Source organism: Primulina eburnea, chromosome 15, assembly GCF_022965805.1.
Source record: "Primulina eburnea isolate SZY01 chromosome 15, ASM2296580v1, whole genome shotgun sequence".
NCBI classification, from domain to species: Eukaryota; Viridiplantae; Streptophyta; class Magnoliopsida; order Lamiales; family Gesneriaceae; genus Primulina; species Primulina eburnea.
In genome coordinates this window covers 4934104-4955339 of record NC_133115.1, presented here as the reverse complement: position 1 = coordinate 4955339, position 21236 = coordinate 4934104, and the positions used below count along the sequence as shown (strand labels likewise).

Here is a 21236-nt window from a genome sequence, read left to right as displayed (position 1 = left end):
TGTTGAAAGTTCAAAAGAAGCAATTCAAGAAGTTTGGGAGCGGTTCATCTAGCTCCAGTGGCTCTAGTCCGAATTATACTGGAGTTTATTGTAGGAATTGCGGTGGGAGACATTCCCCGGAGCTATGCCACGGAGTGACTGGTCGGTGCAACCTCTGTAAACAGCAAGGACACTTTGCTAGAGCCTGTCCCCAGAAAGGTGCCCGAAGATTTCAGGGAGCAGGATCATCTGGGGGTAGTGATCGAAAAACAGACCCAAGACACACTTGATGATACAGTGACAGGTACTGGTCTTTTATGATTATGTTGCATATGTATTGATGTATACTAATGCATTCCTTGTGATTATCTTTGACTGAGTTGCATTGATATATGTTGTACATGTTGGGTCTGTGTTACTGTAGTATTGACCTTTATACCTTTTGGGGAAAAGAATTGATATTAGTGATATTCTGTGATATATCATATACTGCAGTAAGTTGAGAATAAGATTGAATTAGACTAGCTTGTACTGGTATTGTCTGATGATGACTGCATGATTAATATTGATATATCGAGCAAGTACAGAGCTATTATAGAGTCTTGCCAGAAAATGGTAAAATTTGGACCTGAAATGGCCAAAGAATGAATGATATACGGTAGGGATTCTCGATTTTGAATTCCTTGAAATCCGTATTATATAAGATTCGATGATTATCGAAAGGAATGGAGTAATTCCTTATGTATTCAGTTGATGACTAAAGATGAGCTTATCAAGATTGAGTTACTAGTAGCAGGAAGTTTGCTATAGTCTGGCAGATGAGATTTCAGGTTGGTCCTGTATCAGGGAGAGTGACTTCAGCCTTGATGTGATTCCAGGTATTGGTTTCATTTTTGAATTTCTTATAAACGGATATTGATTGAATTGAAAGGATTGAGATATCAGTTGAAAGATTTATTGCCTGAAAGTTAGAGTTACATCTGATTATATGTTTCTCTGTAAAGTACTTCAGTTCCATTCATGGGTTGATAAATCATGTGCTCGGAAGTGTTCTGATGATTTTATGCTCGGTTTATCTATGACATTTTGATATATTCGCAGCATATGATTGATTGAATCAAACAGTTGATATTTATATTGAATATTCTGATAACTGAGATTGTTGTATACAGAATTGTTCGGATATGAATCTCGATTGTAACAGATTGTATTCAGAGTCTATGATATCTGAAGACAGTATACTGACTGATGATAGCACAGTGAGACCATGATCAGTGGCTGAAAACGATATTGAATATGGCAGAGGTTCAGAAATTGCGTTCTATGCAGTTATTAGATCAGTATTGCGTATTGATATTCTGATTCTGATCTGAGATTGTTATCATTCTGAATCCGTGTTTGATACCGATTGTTATGAACCGGTGAGCTTATATACAGTTCAGTCGAGTCAGAACTGATTTTGAAGATTAAAGCAGTTCAGAAGTTTGATCAGACTGTCCAGAATTTGATTTTAATAGTCAGAACTGAATACCAGGTAGGTATTTTCTTTAACTTATTTTATTAACTGATTTGTATGTGCCAGATATTCGAATTTGAAATGACAGGTATTGTCAGATGCACACAGTAGTAGATTCAGTACTATTCTGGTAACAGGGAATGTGTGATAATTCGAATAGACAGTTTTGAACTAAACAGATGAAAATCAGTTATGTCAGAATTTGTATTGAAATGTCTAAATCGCTAACAGATGAAGACAGACAGATAGCAACTTTTAGATTACTGATCTTGATTATTGATTTCTAAATAGAAATGGAAGTACATTTCTATGGATTGTGTGATGACACTACTGAGATATTGACAAGATTGTGCGGTGATGTGATTATGATTGACAGATTTCTCGAATCTGCCACTGTTATATTGTACAAGATGACGTGCAGATATGATCCCATGACTGAGAGGTATGTCAGAAATATGAAGTCAGATTGTATTGAATGCCAGAGTTGATTTTATCAGACTGTGATTTTCGTTTGATTTTATACTTTTGGCTGAGTGTTTGACATGATTTTTCATCTATGATTTATAGATTGACGGATAGTCGGAGTGAACTATCCTGATACTGGAGGATATCCAGGAAATGTATTGCTGGATTATAGCACTAGTTGGCATGATTCGTTGTCACTTGTGAATTATTGTACGATAATAGCTATCAGATGAATATCGAAATAGCGTTAGTTGAGGTATTGTACAATGAGAACTGTGAATTTCCTTCGTATGGGAATGATATTACAGTGATGCTTGAGGGCAGAATTGTTAAGATCAGTAATCTGATAAAGAAAATGAAACTGATTCAGATGGAAATGGAAACAACTCAGAATACATAGATTAATAAGCCAATGTCGGACGATGACTATTGGTATTTGAAACCGAAGATTAAGTATATCTCTGACTGGGATATTGATGGTTATGAGGTATTAATTGATCTATACGGATGTTGTATAGCCATGGTTCTGAGGTTGATTCTATCACGAGTGATTTCATTGATATGAGATCATTGTAATTTCTGTAAGTCTCCTTCTTGTATTTGATTTAAGATATGATATGATTATCTGCATAACATGAGTTAAGCGTTTATGATCTCGGGGACGAAATCGTATCTTAGAGAGGGAGAAATGTAAGGCCCGAGGATTGGATTACCGTAATCTGAAATGATTTGAGTATAATTATCGTAATCTGAGATGGTTATTGATTATGAATTGATATAATTATATACGGGCTATTACGAGACTAGATTGGGTAAAGAATATGAATGATATGAGTTTTGGACAGAACAATTGGCGTCCGAGCGGTAGAAAGTAACCGCCCGAGCGCCAAAGCTCAACAAGGTGTGTTTCGGGCAGAGAAGGTGGCGCCCGAGCGGTAGTTTTTGACCGCCCGAGCGCCAATGATACATGGTGAGCGCCGAGCAAAATGGAGGAAAAGTTGACACGTTCTTTTTTTCATGCAACGTGTAAGTATATATATATATATATAAGCAACGTCAAATTCCCTCAGATTTAGAAAGGGGTCGCAGAAGCTTTGTGGAAATCCTTACGCTTTTTATTTCAATCCGTCCGTCAGATTTTGAATCTGAGTACAATACCGAGTTCCTATCAACGTAGGCTATAACTGGACGTAAGTTTTGCTACGTTTTGATATGTTCTGAAATTATACTATTGTCAGAATTGAATAGGATTCATATATGATGTTCTTGTCATGTTAGACATCATAGAATCGAAGTCAGATTGAATAACAAATTGATTATGTAATTATTATGATTTTCGGAGTCGATTTGACTGAGAATTTATATCAGATATGTATGGTTATCGAGATTTTGAATGGTATCGATATTGATTATGAGTTCTGGTATTATATCTGTGATGTTTGGACTGACGGGGTTATTAAAACTGTATTGTTATGCCATCGAAACATCAGTTGATTGATATTGAACAGATTCGATAGTGATTTTGATTATATCGTGAGATCGTCAATATGGATTAGATTGTGTCTTGACTTGACATTGATCAGTTTATGTGTTGATTTGAGTATTGATCAAAACAGGTATTGACTTGAGTTGTTTATTGATATTATATCTGTTCGGTATTGTTATTACCAGATTGAGAATGGACCGAGATAGAGTCGGGAATTCTTCTTCTTCTTCTGAGCGAGGAGATAAAGGTATAAATTTAATGTGGAGTTGGGATTGCACAACTCGAGTGAGGTTTGACTCGAGTTTCCCTAAATCACATACTTTCTTTTATTGCATGGTTATTTGCAATTGAATACGATTGATGTGTTTGGTCTATGGATTTATAGACAATGTATGTCTTGAGCCCTAGGCGGATATGCTTAGTAGTAGACATTTCATCTTGTGACAGAAGGGCCGGATAGTGAGGACTCGTCACTGGCCCATTGCACTCTGTCACAAGACAGGATATTGGTGATAGAACCACAGTCCATGACGGATAGGTCAGGACACTGGATGTTTGGTTATATCGACGTGGATAGAACTGGAGTCTTTTCTATTACTGATGGTCGATATAGGAATACCACATCTGGAAACCGGGATCCCTAGGCTAGGATTGAGTCTAGTCTAAAACGTGGAGTCACAAGCCTGAGTGACAATTATATTGATTTATATTTATTGATATTGAGTATGTTCCTGATAGTGGTACATGTTTAGAATAGGATTTATTCTTGATATTGAATTATGTTCCGGATTAGGGTACATGTATAGAATATGATTTATTCTTATTATGGATTGATATCATGATTTTGATACATGATATGATTTTTGATATATGCTGTTATATCGTTTATATGATGGCATGTATACATGATTTATACTGAGATATTTATATCTCACCGGAGTTATCCGGCTGTTGTCTTGTTTGTATGTGTGCATGGCAACAGGTGGGCTAGGATCAGGGTCAAGAAGAGAACGAGGCTGGACTAGATAGCGTGGAGATCCGGGCTTTGAAGCAACTTAGGATTCAGCACTGACTTGTAGTTGAACCTAGTTGGATTATTGTAGATCCTACAATAATTGTATGTTATGTTCAATATGTAATTTGAATTTATTACATTATGTTTCCGCTGTATAATTTAAGGAAAAAAAAAATTTAGACCCTGTTTATTATAATTGTTGGAATTATTCCTAACGACGATTAAGGAATGAATTAGCGTCCGGGTCCCCACATTTTGTCTATTGTATATTCTTTCAAATCTGAGTATCATATTTACCTTTACTTAATTATTACTAAGTCCTTAAAGACTTAACCTCTCTATTTTTCTTTATCTATTGTAATTTCCAGAGCCAGGTAACCAGGATTTGGATAAAGATAGAAATGTCGATGTATGATCAGCCAGTTGTTGTCTGGAATAAATTGCTGGAAAGCATAATAAGTCATTTAGTCTATGAGTCAGTTTGTTTGAAATGTTTATGTCATTATCCCTCTTACCGTCTATGTTGTTTGGACATGTAAAACTTTATCGTAATTTACTAGTATTTTACGTCTCGCTTCCGCTAATAAAGTTCTTTGATAGTTCTTATTACTGGCTGTGATACTTCTAAAGAGACATAATTCTCTTATGAGGTATTATTAAGGAGTGTGGCATTTCTTGAGGCCTAGTTTCAAGACAGGGTGTCACACTTTTGTTTCTTAAGATCGGTTGAACAACTTCTTCTTAATCTTGATCAGAACAGTCGAATACATATATTACATGCAAAGACAGTTTGATTTAGTATAATAAGTTATTGTGTATTATTATCAAAACTATGAGATCTAACATGTAAGATATGTAAAAATGAAAAGGAAAAATAATAATAAATAGACATCTGCCAAATTTTAATTATTATATATATCCTTAGACCATTACTTGTTATGATAGCGTAAGATTATGTTAATTATCCTATTAAATTCATGTTTACTTCTTTTTTATGATTTGTACTAACTCGTAAAGTTCACCATACTTGCCTAATCTAACCTTAGATTTGATTATTTATGACAAACAAAAGGTGTGATTAATAATATTTTTACTAATACTCTTTTCAACTAAGGAAAAATACATTAATACCCTTTACTTCCAAAAAATAGTGTATAGAAAAGCTAATTTATAAAAATTATAAAACATAAAATAAAAAATCCAATAATTTAATATATTATTTAATATATTTTATTTGATTTTATTCTTATTCTTGGAATTTTTTTTACTCAATTTATTAATTTTTATTTTTTAAACAATGGATAATATCTATACCCAAAAAATTTGGTAAATTAAAATAATTTATATGTAAATTAATAATAAGTTACAATATTAAATAAAAATCATAATCTCAATTTTACAAATACAAACTAAAAATAAGATTATTTATTATAGTAAAGAGAAAAATTGTAACTCATCACTTAATCATTATTTCAATCATAGAAATCGATCAAAGTAAACATGTTATTGCTCATCATCATTATTTCACATCTGATAAAATTAATTTAATAGTCTCATTTATCCACGTATAATCACATCTTATTAAGTTAACGCAACCTTAGAGTAATATCTCAATGGTGATATGATGTATTCAATTGTGGACATTTAACCTCATATGTCTGGAAGATATTTATTATAATTGGATTTCGAACCTGAGATCTTGTCATAAATGCTAGGCCTAATTACCAGTTGATATATGTGAAAACCTGAATTTCCAGCAGCTGCTAGCAATATTCAGTAGCAATGAAAAATTCCAGCAGAAGCTAAGCTAAGCAATATTCAGTAGCAATGGAAAATTCCGGTAGAAGCTAAAAATTCCAACAGCAACTCATATTTCAGAAGATGATATTTTCCAGCAGACAGGATCCAGCAGCAGAAGAGTTCAGTAGCGAAATTCCAGCAGATAGCTACTGATTCTGCTCATGACTTGTAACTGAAGCATTTAACATTGAATAAAGATTGTTAATGACAGATTATGGTCATTAATTGGAAGACTAACAGTCAGATTTTGACCTATAAATAGCACCCTCAATCTCTGAATTTTTTTTTTACCAAAATCTCGAGTTATCACTTGAAATTAGAACTAAGAGAGCGCATTTTTCGAAGCTGTAAAATCAAGTAATGAGAGCAACCAGATTTCCAGTAGACTTCAACCGAAATTCTAGCAAATTACGGTAAGTTGGCTTATGTATAAATAGCTTGAAATCAGTTTGATAACTCCTGTTTTATATATATGATTTTTGAAGCATTGAAACTTAGTGAACTAATGGTAGAATATATATTCTGAACATTACTGAATTCTGATTACTGATTTCTGGCCTCACCCCTTAGAGGTGAGAACATATAGGAGACTGATATCAGTTTAGCCATGAAATTCACAAACGTACTCAGTGCTTACTTGTTAAATTTCTTAATCCTGTTCTGAATACCGATTTCTGAATATTGATTCCTGTCCTGAAAATAAGAATTTCTGTATATATTTGTATTACTGTTTTTGTTGAAAATGATTTTGAAAACTGGGAGTTATTACCGCCCCCGCTTACTGAGTGACGACCATATCACTCACCCACCAAACCATTTCAGATAAGAACGAGGAAGAATTGTTAGAAGAAGAAGAGCAGATCCAGTTCTGGGGCTGGTGAAGAAGATTGTTAATTTTCAATTTTAGTTATGTTTTTTTTCTGCTGCATCTGTAAGACATTGTCATGTCTGGTTTGTTTTACATTTCCGCTGTAAAACATTATTATTTGAATTTGTATCAGACAATGATTATTCAATATTATGAATAAAGGACTGGTTTCTGATTTTGTACTTCTGAGGCTTGTTGTTTTCGAATGTAAATTTGAGAGCAACGCCAGTGTTAACCAACTCTCGTCCCGGGACGTGACAATATAAACTATCCGGAATGGTTTAGATGATCATGAAAGCGTGTTATTTGTATATTTTGTCACTTATCTTTACCCTAGAAACATATTCAATCAGTCAGATTTATAATTTTCATAATTGATTCATTAATTTTAAATTAAAACAACTATTCTCAGATGAGTAAAGCATCCGGTAAATTGTGAAAAACTAACACCTCTGTGAAATCTGAAAGCATAATAATCTCCCATGCAAAATAAATGTTCGTTTATTCCTTATGTTTTTTTTATATATAAAAAAATACTCTTAGACACTATAAAAATATTAATATGATTGTAAAAAAATAATTTTTCATCATTTTTATGCACGTAATTCAAAATTTAATCAGTATAAATTAATATAAATCACATTATTTTTTTTATTTTTTATTCGAATTGTGGTATTTTAACTTTACTTCTTTGGTCATTTTATAGTGTCATGTCGCAAAAACTATTAAATTTGAACTATAAAAACACTGTTGTATGGTTTTGATGACAAGTTTTGTACATTTAAACATATAAAATATAGTGAATTATACATTTTCCGAAGTATTAAAAGCGCGTAAATCTAAAATCGTGAAATTGAGATTATTTGAGCTTCTTTTTAAAAATTATAGAGGGGTCAATCGTTTATTTATTTCCACATAGAGTTATCAATTATTTTGATATTTCATAAAAAGGTTGTAAGCTAAGAGAGACGATATTGTGAGCAGGGGATGTTGATATGTGAAGTATACAAGTTTTATTTAAGACATTAACATTTGGAGGAATAATTTGGACATAGAAATTCTTGAATTAGTAAAGTTTGTTAAGCCACGTAAAACTTAGACATATTCTAATCGCACAAGATTTAGAATTGAAAATCTCTTTTTTCTTTCAAGAGGGGCATAGTTTCGTAGCCAAGTGAAAGAGTCGTCGTACGCCTGGCCCTCCGACCTGGCCCTCCGATCTTGGCTTGGGATGGATTCCAGTCTTGTACTAATAGATTGCACAGTGCCCAGTCCTCCAAGATCTATTGACTGAGTAGTTCATAACTTCCGCTAGGTCTTTATATATGGAATTAAACTAGCAGGAAGCAAAAATAAGAATAATCCTTTTTTTTAAGAATAATATTTTTTGAATGACAGAGTGCATGTTATTTTGGGGAAGTAACCATTTTGGTCATGTATGATTGTTTTTTTTTTATATAACTTCAGTCAATTATGTTGTCAAATTTTGATCTTTATGTCTTTTAATATACCCAAAAAAAAATTATTTATAAAAAAAATTTAAAACTCTTTCTACTTCTTCACTGTTTATAAATATAATCATTTATCTAAATGCGTTATCTTTGCCAATACTCTCTTAAACGATTTCTCAAAACTATATACTTTTTTTTGGGAGCTACGGTAAATATTAATAATAATTTCAAATAGATTTAAGGCATCAAGAAGAGAATCAAAATGGTTAGAGAGACCTTGTTTTGAAGCCACAAGCCAAAAAATTCCAACCCCATAATAATATTGGATATGTTCTAAACACATAGAATTACACCATTTCATCCAAGAGTCGTTTGTTTTTCAACAGGGGAGAGAGCATGGCTACAACTCTAGAACCTACAAGAAAGCCAATTTATTATACCATCAGCAAAAAAAGTTAAGTAACAAAGAAACAGATAATGTTATATATATGGATAAACATCTATTTTTGATGTGTAAGATAAGATAACTAATTGGATTGATGACAAAACTTAAGGTAATGATATATAATGTGTAGTGATGAAGAGTGGTTTGTTTGGTAAGATTTTAATGAGAATGATAGATTTTACATTTTTTTTTGTTGAAACAAAAATACCCTAAACTAACATTGATGACAATTTGATATATAAAATGATATTAGTAGCAATGTTTTCAAAATCATGTGGGTAAAATAGTAATTTATGTTATATTTTAGGAATTAGATTCTCAATCCTCCCAAAACAATGAGATGTCTTTTCACCCAAAAAAGTTTTTTTTATCATGAGCTTCATGATTTATTAGACCCATAAAAAATGAGACAAACATTGGTTTAACAATCTATCATTTGCTTATCACTCATACCAAACATACTCTTATTAGATAGAAAATAATGTTAAGTAATCAAGCCAAGTTTGAATCCAAAGCAAGTCAAATTTGAATTAAAACACATAATTTTGAATTATAAACACTAGTATTGAGTTAGTCGAAAATTGTTTGGTTATGTATGCAATGATGTATAATTTTTTGTTTTCTTCCCTAAATTTCACCTATAAATACTCATCTATTCTTCATTTCAAAATCACACCAAAATACAAATCCTCTCATCTATAATCATAAGTATATAAGTGAGATAAATGATTTAGTGTGAGATTTCTTAAGGAGTGTTAATCCTTGGAAGGAATAAGATTGATGGTAAATGATTTAGTGTGAGATTTCTTAAGGAGTGTTAATCCTTGGAAGGAATAAGATTGATGGAGAGAAAGTGAGTGTTAAAATCAAAGTGTTCTGAGTGAAATACTTTTTATTCTCAATTCTCGTGTCTTCTTTGTTATTAATAAAGAAGTGATCTCCTTGAGAGGTTTAAAGTGAACGTAGCTCAATCTTGGGTGAAAGACTATAAATAGTGGTGTTCATCTTATTCATTGTTGATATCACTTATGATGTTCCGCTTCGATGCTATCCTGTTTATTTCCCTGATATCCCAATAATTGGTATCAGAGCGAGGTTCTCAAATACTATAAGAAGTCCTCGTATGCTCTGTGGTTGCAGTTTAGTCTGAACTTCCACATCAGAAAAGGGTTTCTAGATAGTATTAGGGAAGTGATTCTTTTGTGTTCAGGCTTTAACGATTAATTCATTGGTAGATTAATTCGTTAGTAGCAGTCACAAAAGATGGAGGTAAGCAAAAGCAAGATTATTAGCCTTAATGGCTCTAATTATCAACTTTGGAAAAGTAAGATGAAAGATCTTCTATTCGTCACCAAGATGCACATACCGGCGTTCAGCGAATCTAAACCAGATTATAAATCAGATGTTGAAAGGAACTTCGAGCACAAACAAGTCTGTGGGTACATCCAACAATTTTGTCAATGACAACGTATATAATCATATTTGTAACGAGACACATGCTCGTACACTTTGGACGAAGTTAGAGACACTATATGCCTCCAAAAGTGGCAACAACAAATTGTTATATTTGAGCAAGCTTGTGCAGGTTCGATATAAAGAAGGAACTCTGGTCGCAGATCTTCTGAATGAGATTCAAGGATTCGTAGAGCAGTTATCAAGTATGAGCATAAAACTTGATGACGAGATGATAGCTCTGATTGTGCTAACTTCATTGCCAGAGTCTTGGGAGAATCTGAAGATAGCACTCACGAACACAGCACCAGGAGGAGTCGTGAGTATTGACATCATCAAGAGTGGCATCTTGAATGAAGAGATGAGGCAGATATATCAAGGATCATCTACCTCACAGTCAGATGTTTTGGCTGCTGAGTCAAGGGGGAGAAGCAAGATCAAGAAAAACACAAATCAAAAGCCAAGAAGAAACAAGTCCTCGGGGAGATATGCCAACATAAAGTGTTATCGCTGTGAAGAAAACGAACATATAACATAAAAACAAACAAGAAACCGACGATGAGGAAACAAACGTCATTGATGAATTCAATGTTGTTCATGAGCTAGAGCAAGAGTCCGTAAATTTGGCAACTCAAGTACCTAGTTGGGTGATCAATAGTGGAGCAACAGTCCACATCACATCTCGAAGAGAATGCTTTACATCCTATACACAAGCTGACTTTGGTGTGGTGAGGATGGGGAATAACAAATTATACAGAGTTGTGGGAAAGGGAGATGTGAGCTTGACTACCATAGATGGCTCTACACTGATCCTGAAAGACTTCAGGCATGTGCCAGGTATGCGCCTGAGTCTGATATCAGTAGAAAGCCTCGATAAAAAAGGTTTCTGCACAACCTTCCGAAATGGGGTATGTAAGGTTTTAAGAGGATTACTTGTGGTGGCAAAAGGATTAAAGATGTCAAAGCTGTATGTAGTTCATGAAAATCATTTTGAAGATGTGAACTACGCAGGGGAAGAAAACTCAACAGAGTTGGAACCTACGTCTTGGCAACATAAGTGAAAAGAATCTTACACGCCTTGTGAGCAAGCAAGTTATGCCCAGTGTAAAGTAGGTTCATATGAAACAATGAACAAAATGCTTAGCCAGAAAACAAAACATGATATCATTCAAAAGTTCACCTCCTAGTAGAGCCGATAAAATTCTAGATCTGGTGCACTCAGATCTATGTGGTCCGATGTCATTGTCGCTCAGAGCAGCGAAGTGTTGGGTAACTTTTATCGATGATCATTCTCAGAAAATTTAGATGTGGACAATCAAAACCAAGAATAAAGTAACGAAAACATTTAACAATTTTCTAAACTTGGTTGAACGACAAACATACATAAAACTCAAATGTATTCGAACAGATATGGAGGAGAATACATTGAATCCTTTGATGAGATATGCAAAAGGAACGGAATCAGACATCAAACGACACCACTAAAAACACCGTAACTCAACGGATTAGCTGAGAGGATGAATAAAACTTTGGCAGAAAGAGTCAGAAGCATGCTCTCACATACAAAGCTGACTAAGGAATTTTGAGGTGAGGCCGTGGTTGCTGTTGCATATATATTTAATCGCTCATCTTGTGTTCCTCCCATATGATGTCCCGGACTAGGTGTGGCAAGGCAAAGAAGTTTCCTATAATCATTTGCAGGTATTTGGTTATGTTGCTTATGTTCATATACCAAAAGATGAAACACATAAGTTGAATGTCAAAACAAGAAAGTGCATTTTATAAGCTATAGCAAGGACCAGCTCGGTTACAAGTTTTATAATAAAGATCTCAAAAAAAAAGCCTATAAAAAGTCGTGATAATTCTTGGATACTGCGGGAAATGAGATAAATGATTTAGTGTGAGATTTATTAGGGAGTGTTTATCCTTGGAATGAATATGATTAGTGGAGAGAAAGTGAGCGTTAAATTCAGAGTGTTCTGAGTGAAATACTTTGTATTCTCAATTCTCTTGTCTTCTTTGTTATCAATAAAGAAGTGATCTCGTTGAGAGGTTTAAAGTGGACGTAATCCAATATTGGGTGAACTACTATAAATATTGGTTCCATCTTATTCATTTTTTATATTACTTATGATGTTTCGCTGCAATGTTACCTCGTTTATTTCCCTGATATCCCAACAAAAAATACGAACTCAGATTACAAGATAGGGTCCGGTCCCCCCAATTTTAACTAGAATTCAAATTAGCCCCAATTATGCAATGTCCATACGGTCGACATAGAAGGACGAAGGTCAGAAACTATTAGGTGAAGAGAACAAAATAGGTCTAGAATCAACAGCTGTGAAATATTTTCGTCCGAGTTGCCACAGAGAAAGATGTGGTCTGACATAAAAAAACATCAGCCATGTTTGATAGAAAGTTATACCTTGGGAGCAATAACCCATTTGCCATTGATCCATTCCTGATGCACCCGCAGGTCAGAGAGCTCGAATTTTAGTATCTCATCAGCAGCCTTAAAGAAGACGGAATATTTACCGTTTTTTCGAACTTTGGAAATCACACCAACCCACCAAACACCATCATACATAGCCTCAACTTGTTCATGGACTTCAAAACGGTCAACTATTCCAATATCGGGTGGGCGTGGCCTCAACTGCCGACTATCTACCTCTTCTCTTAGGAGCTTTGTATCTTCCTTATCATCGTATATGGTTTGATACTCAATCAAATACTTTTCATTATTCAAGTCTTTGACAACTGTTGCAGAAAACCAAGCACCTTCAAAACCTTCCTCACAGCTATGGACTTCAACAGGTGTTCTGGGGCTGAAAATACGTTTGAGATTTTCAGCTGGCAATGAATCATTCTGCATCGAAAGGGAGAGACATAAACTTAAGTATCAGGTCTTTCCCAAAAGAAAAAAAGCTTAACAATCATTGCTTTTGAGAGTCACTACGAGAATAAAATCCTAAAACAAATTCTCTTTTTCATAATTAAAAAGAAATGGGTAAAGCAAACAGTTTCTGATTGCATGGAATATTAAATGTCAAAAGCTATTGCAATTTAAGTCTCAACACTTGAACAATCTCCAATTCTCAAGAAATTTTTACTAGGGAAGGGAGTTGATGAAAAAATGGACATAAGACTAAATTCCATACATAACGAGCTCTTAACTTGGGGGGTGGGGGTGGGGGTGGGGGTGGATATTTAGCAAAATAACCTTGATCAAACTATTTTAAAAAAAAAATAACATTCCCAAATGTATTTGACTTACGAATATTGCAGCCATGTCTATATTGATCTTATACTGCTTCCTTATTTTTATGTTAGTTTGTTTATACTTTATGAAATGTAAGAACAAGCGGGAAACAAAGAAATCTGGTACTAAAATGGAAAAAAGAAAAAACATATACTCGGAGGCGCCTTGAAACTATAATTTTGAAAATGACCATCTATTCAGATATTTTTTTTAATAAGTTAGTAAGTTGGAGGAAAAGACATTCTTCCATAGAAGCCCTCAATAGACAGGTTTCCGTCATTTCTTGTGATGCCAATACACAATGCACAAACATTGACCATTGACTCAACAATATAAGTTGTCGTCCAGCAAGTTTGATTTGTGACGTCAACAAAATATTCTACTAGTAAAAGGCAATTAAAACACACATTCTATTTTCCAATTTCGATCATAACTCCCATTCAATAGGAAACAAGTGATTCTTGAGCTGCTGGAAAGCTAAGAGAGAGGATTAATGTTTTATCTACTCCTTAATTATTTTAACTATAGTATTGCTTCGCCAGAAACTTGAGCTCGTGATTTAATGTTATAAAATCAATGAAAAGATTTCTTGTTTGAGCATAACCAAACATGTGATTCTTGAACTATTGGAACTTGGAAGGCTAAGAGAGTTGGCCTACAACCTTCACGTTGACTACCTTTAGAATTCTAGAAATCTCCAGCACTGGACACTGCGAATTGCAAGGTGCTGGATGTTGCATGCACAAGATATATGCCGGTCAAATTACTAAATTTTTCACTCTTGTGATAGCAGAAAGATCCCTCGACTTGTAGCTCAAGGAACTTGAGACAAGCCAGAGAAAATGTTGGGTCTAAGAGATTCATGCAACAGAGATCATACAAGATGGACAAAACGGGTGTCAAGGATGATGTATATGATTGTTTTATCTTTAGTTTACAGAAGTTAAGGTGCCTTACAAATTACAACTGAGAATGAATAAATTCCTTCATGATTCTTCGTTGACTTATTTCCTTTGTATCACATTTTATTATTCTCAATTGTAACAAATGCATGCTCAAACTCAGTAGAAAGCAATGTTGCCCTTTATGCAAACTGTGTTAGCCAAGTGAAACAAATATGAGTACAACGGCCAATACGTCTGTCAGAAACTACTGGTTTGGAGTGTTCTGGCATATTCCATTCTACTTATTCCACGTTCAACCCTGAGAGGACAAAGTGGTCTCAAAGGGGGTGGAATCGATGCATATCAGGATGTGTTAAAACCGAAAATCGTAAAATATTGATAGTAAAATCAGTTCTTGGCATATTACAGAAATTGCATTAATACTAGTTTGTGTGTAAGGCTACATTTTTTACCTATATAATTGTATCATTTCAGGGATTGAACATCAAATCACTTCTCTTTCCCAAGTTTATCCTCTCCTCTCCTCTCCTCTCCTCTCAGTTTACACTCCATTCCTCCCCCTTTCTTCTGATTTTCGATTCCCAACTTGTCTTCCCAACCTTTTACTCTCATAAATTTCTGGAATTCAACACTCACTCTATTTAATCTCAAATTCGGATCAAATCATAATAAGCAAACAAAATCTGAAGACGAAAATTTAAAACCAAACGTACGTGATTACATCGCGGTCGCTGATCATCGCCCGCTTGTTGAACCAGTGGCGGAACCCACTTCCCGTACACCCATTCGCGGTGCAGCCTCAGCTCGCGTGCCCTGAAATGCAACTGCTCCTTGGTGCCCCGGAAAAACACAGCATATTTGTCATCCCCCAACAATTCCGTGACAATCCCCTCCCACCACCCGTCACTATACCATGCATCCACCTCTTCGCTGAACTTGAATTTAAGGCGTTTCTCTGGTGGAGACGCCGGCCTCAGCTGCACCAGCTCCACCTCCTCCCTCAGCCGTTTCGTGCTCGATTCGCTTTTCATTAAAGTCTTGTACTCCACCAGCACTTTCTTGTTCTTGTCATTTTGCGGCGGCCTCACAACAGTGCCTGCGTACCAAGAGCCACGAAATCCCGAGTCGTTGCTGCTGATCTCGACTTCAGCTCCTTTCTTGAAATACTGGGAGATGATATAGCCGGACATATGGAAATGGGTGTCAATTTTCTTCAGAAATAATTGAATGGTAGATGAAACGAAATGGGCAGGCAACAGCAGCAAGAAAATTGGCGGGACAGATGTATATATGTCGGGCTAATGAGGAATTTGAAAATTTGTACAGTTCCCTACGAGGAAAAGAGCTTGAGCGGTGGAAGGGGTTAGACTTGGTTGACAAATGGAACTGTGAAGCACTCTTTAGATCTTTGGGCTTGCAAAGGGTGGGCAAAATAGCAAAAAAGCCATTGTGGTGATCCTGAAAACCTAATCAAAACAATGAAAGATGAGGTGAATATGTGATCAAACAACATCAAATCAGATCGTGTCAAACAAAAACTTATCGAAATCAATTTTGTGAATTGGATCTTCGATTTGCACTATAAGAAACAGTTTCAGACCCTAATCTTCATTTATTTTATTAAATAATAAATCATATAATGAATTACTAATAGTTCAATCAAATCAAATCAAATTTAGATTTTTTTGGCTTAATTTGAATTGTCATTGGATTCAATTAACGGATCCCCAAATTAGTTTGTTTGTTACCACGTAGGACACGTAGTATAATCACCACAACTCTATTTCAGAACGTTCTCATCGATCAACCAATATCAGTAATCTAATGGTGACTGATAAATCCAAATCTCAAAAAGATTTTAGATATTTAATTTTTTAATATTTTTACGTATCTGTAATTGTTATCTGTTATTATGTGATTATCTGAATTAATTTTATAATAATTTTATATTTGTATAAAAGATGAAAAATGCATAATTTGGGAGATAAATTATTGTACAATACTTTAAAGGCAACAAAATACCAAAAAAAAGGGAAATAAAATATAAGAATATTTTATTACCTTAAGAATATTGAAGTTTTGGAAGAAAATATATGCATATCTTAATAAAGATGAAGCTTCATATTTTAAAAATAAAATCTTATCTACAATTTTTGAACTTGACATTGTCTTCAAAGATTTGGAGGATTAGACTCATTAAAAAAGATAAAATACGGCGTACAGAATAAAACAAGAGAAGACCGGGCAGAGGCGTGAACATAAGCGAGACAAAGAAGGAAGAAGAGAAGATAAGAACAGAAGACGTGGACAAAGACTACGTAGGAGACAACAAAAGGGAGGAATATAGAAGGCAAAAGTAGGAAGAAGACCTCAACATGTCAAATTATTGAGAATTCCTCTTATTCTTTCTTGATTATATTTTCTCCTATGAATTTAAACATGAATTTTCACTTTTGTTTGAATTTATTAAGTAGACTTTTATAGACTAAGGCCACAATAGGGCCGAGACAAGTTATTTTTAATGTTTTGAGTTTGATTCGATTTTATTATTTATTTTTATTCATTGATCGATGTTGTTTATCATACGTTCTTTTAATCTAGCCAATTAAAATGAATATTTGTTGGTTAATATAAAATCGGAAAATGATAGGTTAATATTTGTTTCACTATATCAATCAACACATGGTTAAACTTACTAAAAATAATATTCAGTTTCGGTGTGCGACTTTAGGTTGAAAAACTGAAATTTCATAGCGACTTAATGTGGTTGAATATAATTAAATTCAGTTAAGAAGAATTGGACTGTTAGATTTAATTATGTTTATTAATTCGAGAAATCGTTTAATAAATAATTTTGAGAATTTCGTCGTGAATTAACTAATTAATTTTGAATTCGAATTTGACATGTATATTATAAGCTTGTCTCGGTACCTTTGTGCACCTAGTCGTTTTTACAGAATTTGAATTTTCTTCTAATACTAACTAATTAATTTATTCAATAATTAATTTATTGAATTTGAATTTATATATACATATATATATATATATATATATATATATATAATATATATATATATATATTTATTTCTATAGTTAATTCATTTAAATTGTTTAATTTATTTTTATTTAATTTATCTCATCTCACTTAAATTTGATTAGCCTAAATTAAGAAAAATAATTTATACTCTAGTATTTAAACTTCGATCCATGTGAGTACGATACCTGGGCTCGTCATCCAAACTATTACTTGACCTAGTCTGCTCGCTAGAATTATCCCCAACTAAAATCGTCGGTCGAGTTTTTGGCGTCATTGTCGAGCATCGAATTGTTTAATATTAGGCTTATTATTTTCTTGAGATTAGGCTTTTATTTAATTTTGCTTATTTTATGTATATTCTTAATTTTAAAGTTTGTTTCTTATTTTCTTATTTACAGGTGTTATCTAGTTGTGCACGAGCTGTGCTAGAGGAGACATAGAATTAGAGCCTTTTGATCCAGATATTGAGAACACTTTTTGACGAGCAATCCTCAAACTATGACGTGGAAGAAGAATTCAAACCAAAGGACAAGGTTGAAACATTAGGGATCGAAGCAATGGCCAAAGAGGAGGATGATCGCACTATCTATGATCTTACTAGACACACTATTGGAGGTATGGTTCGAGCATCACTCATCATATATATTGTGGAAGCAAACAATTTTGAGTTGAATCCAGCCATCATTCAAATGATACAATATAAAGTGAGGTTTGAAGGATCGCAGACTCAGGATCCTAATATCTGAATAGATTCTTATCTATATGTGACACAATCAAATTTAATGGATTAAGCACGGATGCCATAAGATTGAGACTTTTCTCTTTCTCTTTGCATGGTGAAGCAGCTGAATGGCTTAGATATCTACCAGTTGGCTCTATTACTACATCGAATGGTTTGGGGGAAACGTTCAAAAATCAGTATTTTCCGCCCACCAAGCTAGCACAACTGCCTATGGATATTTCATCTTTTCGCTACAAAGATGGGGAGACACTACATGCAACTTGGGGAAGATTTAGGAAGATTTTGAGGAGGTGTCCTCAACATTGTTTCTCTTCATCTGAGCAACTTCAAATTTTCTATAATGAAGTTGACCCTTCTGTGCGTTCCATGCTAGATGCAGCAGCAAATGGTAGTTTATACAGGAAGACTCCACGAGTTTCCTTGGAAATAATTTCAAATACGAGCGAAAATAATGTGGGTTGGCCAGACATTAAACGAGAAAAGAAGGCTGGAGTCCTTGAAATGGATGCGTTGAATGCACTTACCGCTAAGATTGATGGTTTGGCTCATAAATTCTCTCAGCTGCAACCGAATCAAGCGAACCAAGTCCTAGGAATCGTCATCAAGGAACAACCCAGTTTTGATGAAGAAGCAGTGAATTTCATGTCAAATCAATGGAGACTGCAATCCAATCCATACAGTTTCACATACAATCAAGTATGGAGGAATCACCCTAATTTTTCTTGAAAGAATACTAAGAATTCCCTTAATCCAACACATATTCCTCAACTGTTCATTCCTCAACAAGTGAGACCAAAGGAATTATGAGTACCTACAGCAACTCCAGGATTCAAGCAAGGAGATCAAAGACTAATTTATGATTATGTTATTATGAAACTTGTAGCGGGCATGGAAACAAGGCTGCAAAATCATATGATGTTATCTTGCATAGGATGGAATCTCAAATGGGTCAAATAGCCAGTTAGAAAATCGAGCCTTTGGAACAATACCAAGTGATACTGAGAAAAATCTCGAAAATTAACTCTACTAGTAACCACGAACCATCAGTACTTTCTTAGAAAATCTACAAGTCCCAAAAGCATTCATAATTTTCAAGATTAACTTAAGACCCATAAGTAGAACATCAGTACTACTAACCAAAAAATTAATATAGTCAAATCATTTTCAACCCCTCTTAACGCCCAATATTCAAATTCTTAATCATGTCCAATTCGACCACAAAGCCAGCATGCATGAAAATCATATAATTTCTCATTTCATGTCATAACATGCATAAAAATTTTAAAGCATCTAATCTCAAAACATAACGACAGATAAACATATATTGTAAAACGTATATCATGTAAACATGCAGGTGATAACATTAAAACTTTCAAAGCATTTAAAACATATAAGCTTACAGACTTGAGGCTTAAAGACTGAGCTGCAGAAGTTAGCGGTGACACAACCCTATACATGACCATTGCTCTAATACCAACTGAAACGTTTACTTATTTAAAAGCGCGGAAATATTTTTATTTTATTTTATAAAGCTCACATTTTTAAAATAAGCATTTAAATAATTTGCATTCATGTGATCCTACCGAAAAATCATTTAAAAATAATCGTAAGTAAATACCGATAAAATATCACGGAAAAATAGAGAGTAAAAATCCTAACATCCAACAGTGAAATCAACAGCGTATAAAAATACTCATATCTTCTCAACATCATAAAATCATAAATGTGCGGAAAAACATTAGGTCCTCGGGTCGTGTTGTCCACCAGGTCTGCCTACTCAGAGTTCAGCACCTTCAGTCCCTTCGATATCGAACTCACCTGCATCACACACTCCTAGTGAGTCTAAAGACTCAACACGCCTGTACCAGAAATAATAAGTACATATACATGACACACAGCAGTGAAAAATATCATACTAAACATACTTTTCATTAACTTTAAAAGCATAACATAAACGTGTCGTGTAAAATCATGACGTGTCAAAACAGCTCATCGTTAATCATCATTCATCGTTTATCATATCCTTTGATGAATTTAGTTCATTATAAGTGACTATCGTACATTATCATTTACGATGGATCTATCATACATAGAACCGCGGTACCCGGCGGCTGTCGGATATCAGTGACAAGATTACCCATCCACTGTGCCTAGGCCTCATGATCATCATTTACATATACGTCTTACTCATTTACATATATTTTGATAGCCACAACTAATTCTCATCATTCAAAACATCATCATTTTAATCACTTATAAAAATCATGCACATATGCAATTTTCCTTAAATCCAAGCATGCAACGTATATTTTCATAAAATAACAAAAATCCTGATCATGATGCAAAAAAATTTAAATATAAAAATTTTGTGCTCAGGGCGCTGGTAGGACCAAAATCTCACATCGGGTGCAAAATGATCATTTCTCCCCTGGAAACCCAAAATTATCGTTTTACCCCCGGACTTCTAAAATTTGTCCTGAAGCTTACCCAACTCCTTAGAATGATCCAAAAAAATTTTATAAACATTCCTAGACATAAACTCGAGCCCAATACAAAACTTAACCGATTTGTTTTAAAACTTGGACCGGGTCCCAGTTTTAACCCGAATTGAGTCGAAACTTAACCAAATTTTTCCCAACTTTTTACCACACCTCCCAGTTTTAACCCAAATCGAGTCGAAACTTAACAAAATTTTTCCCAACTTTTTACCACACCTATTAAACATCCAAAAGGCTCTACAAACTTGAAGACTAGACTCTTAAACCACTCGGCCAAGTCCTGAAAGCTGCTGCAAAATATCGCCCTTCCTAGATTGC

The 21236-nt window shown here is 34.2% G+C and overlaps 1 protein-coding gene across 1 annotated transcript; it reads right to left on the bottom strand.

Annotated features, from left to right (window-relative positions):
• Positions 1 to 8795: 8795 nt before the first annotated feature.
• On the bottom strand, positions 8796 to 16208 carry LOC140813925 (protein AGENET DOMAIN (AGD)-CONTAINING P1-like). The gene is made up of 3 exons (XM_073172736.1): positions 15355 to 16208; positions 12903 to 13343; positions 8796 to 8995 (listed from the first exon to the last, which is right to left on the bottom strand). Exons 1-3 carry the CDS (start codon positions 15829 to 15831, stop codon positions 8981 to 8983), a joined length of 933 nt encoding a protein of 310 aa, XP_073028837.1. The 5' UTR covers positions 15832 to 16208; the 3' UTR covers positions 8796 to 8980.
• Positions 16209 to 21236: the final 5028 nt, after the last annotated feature.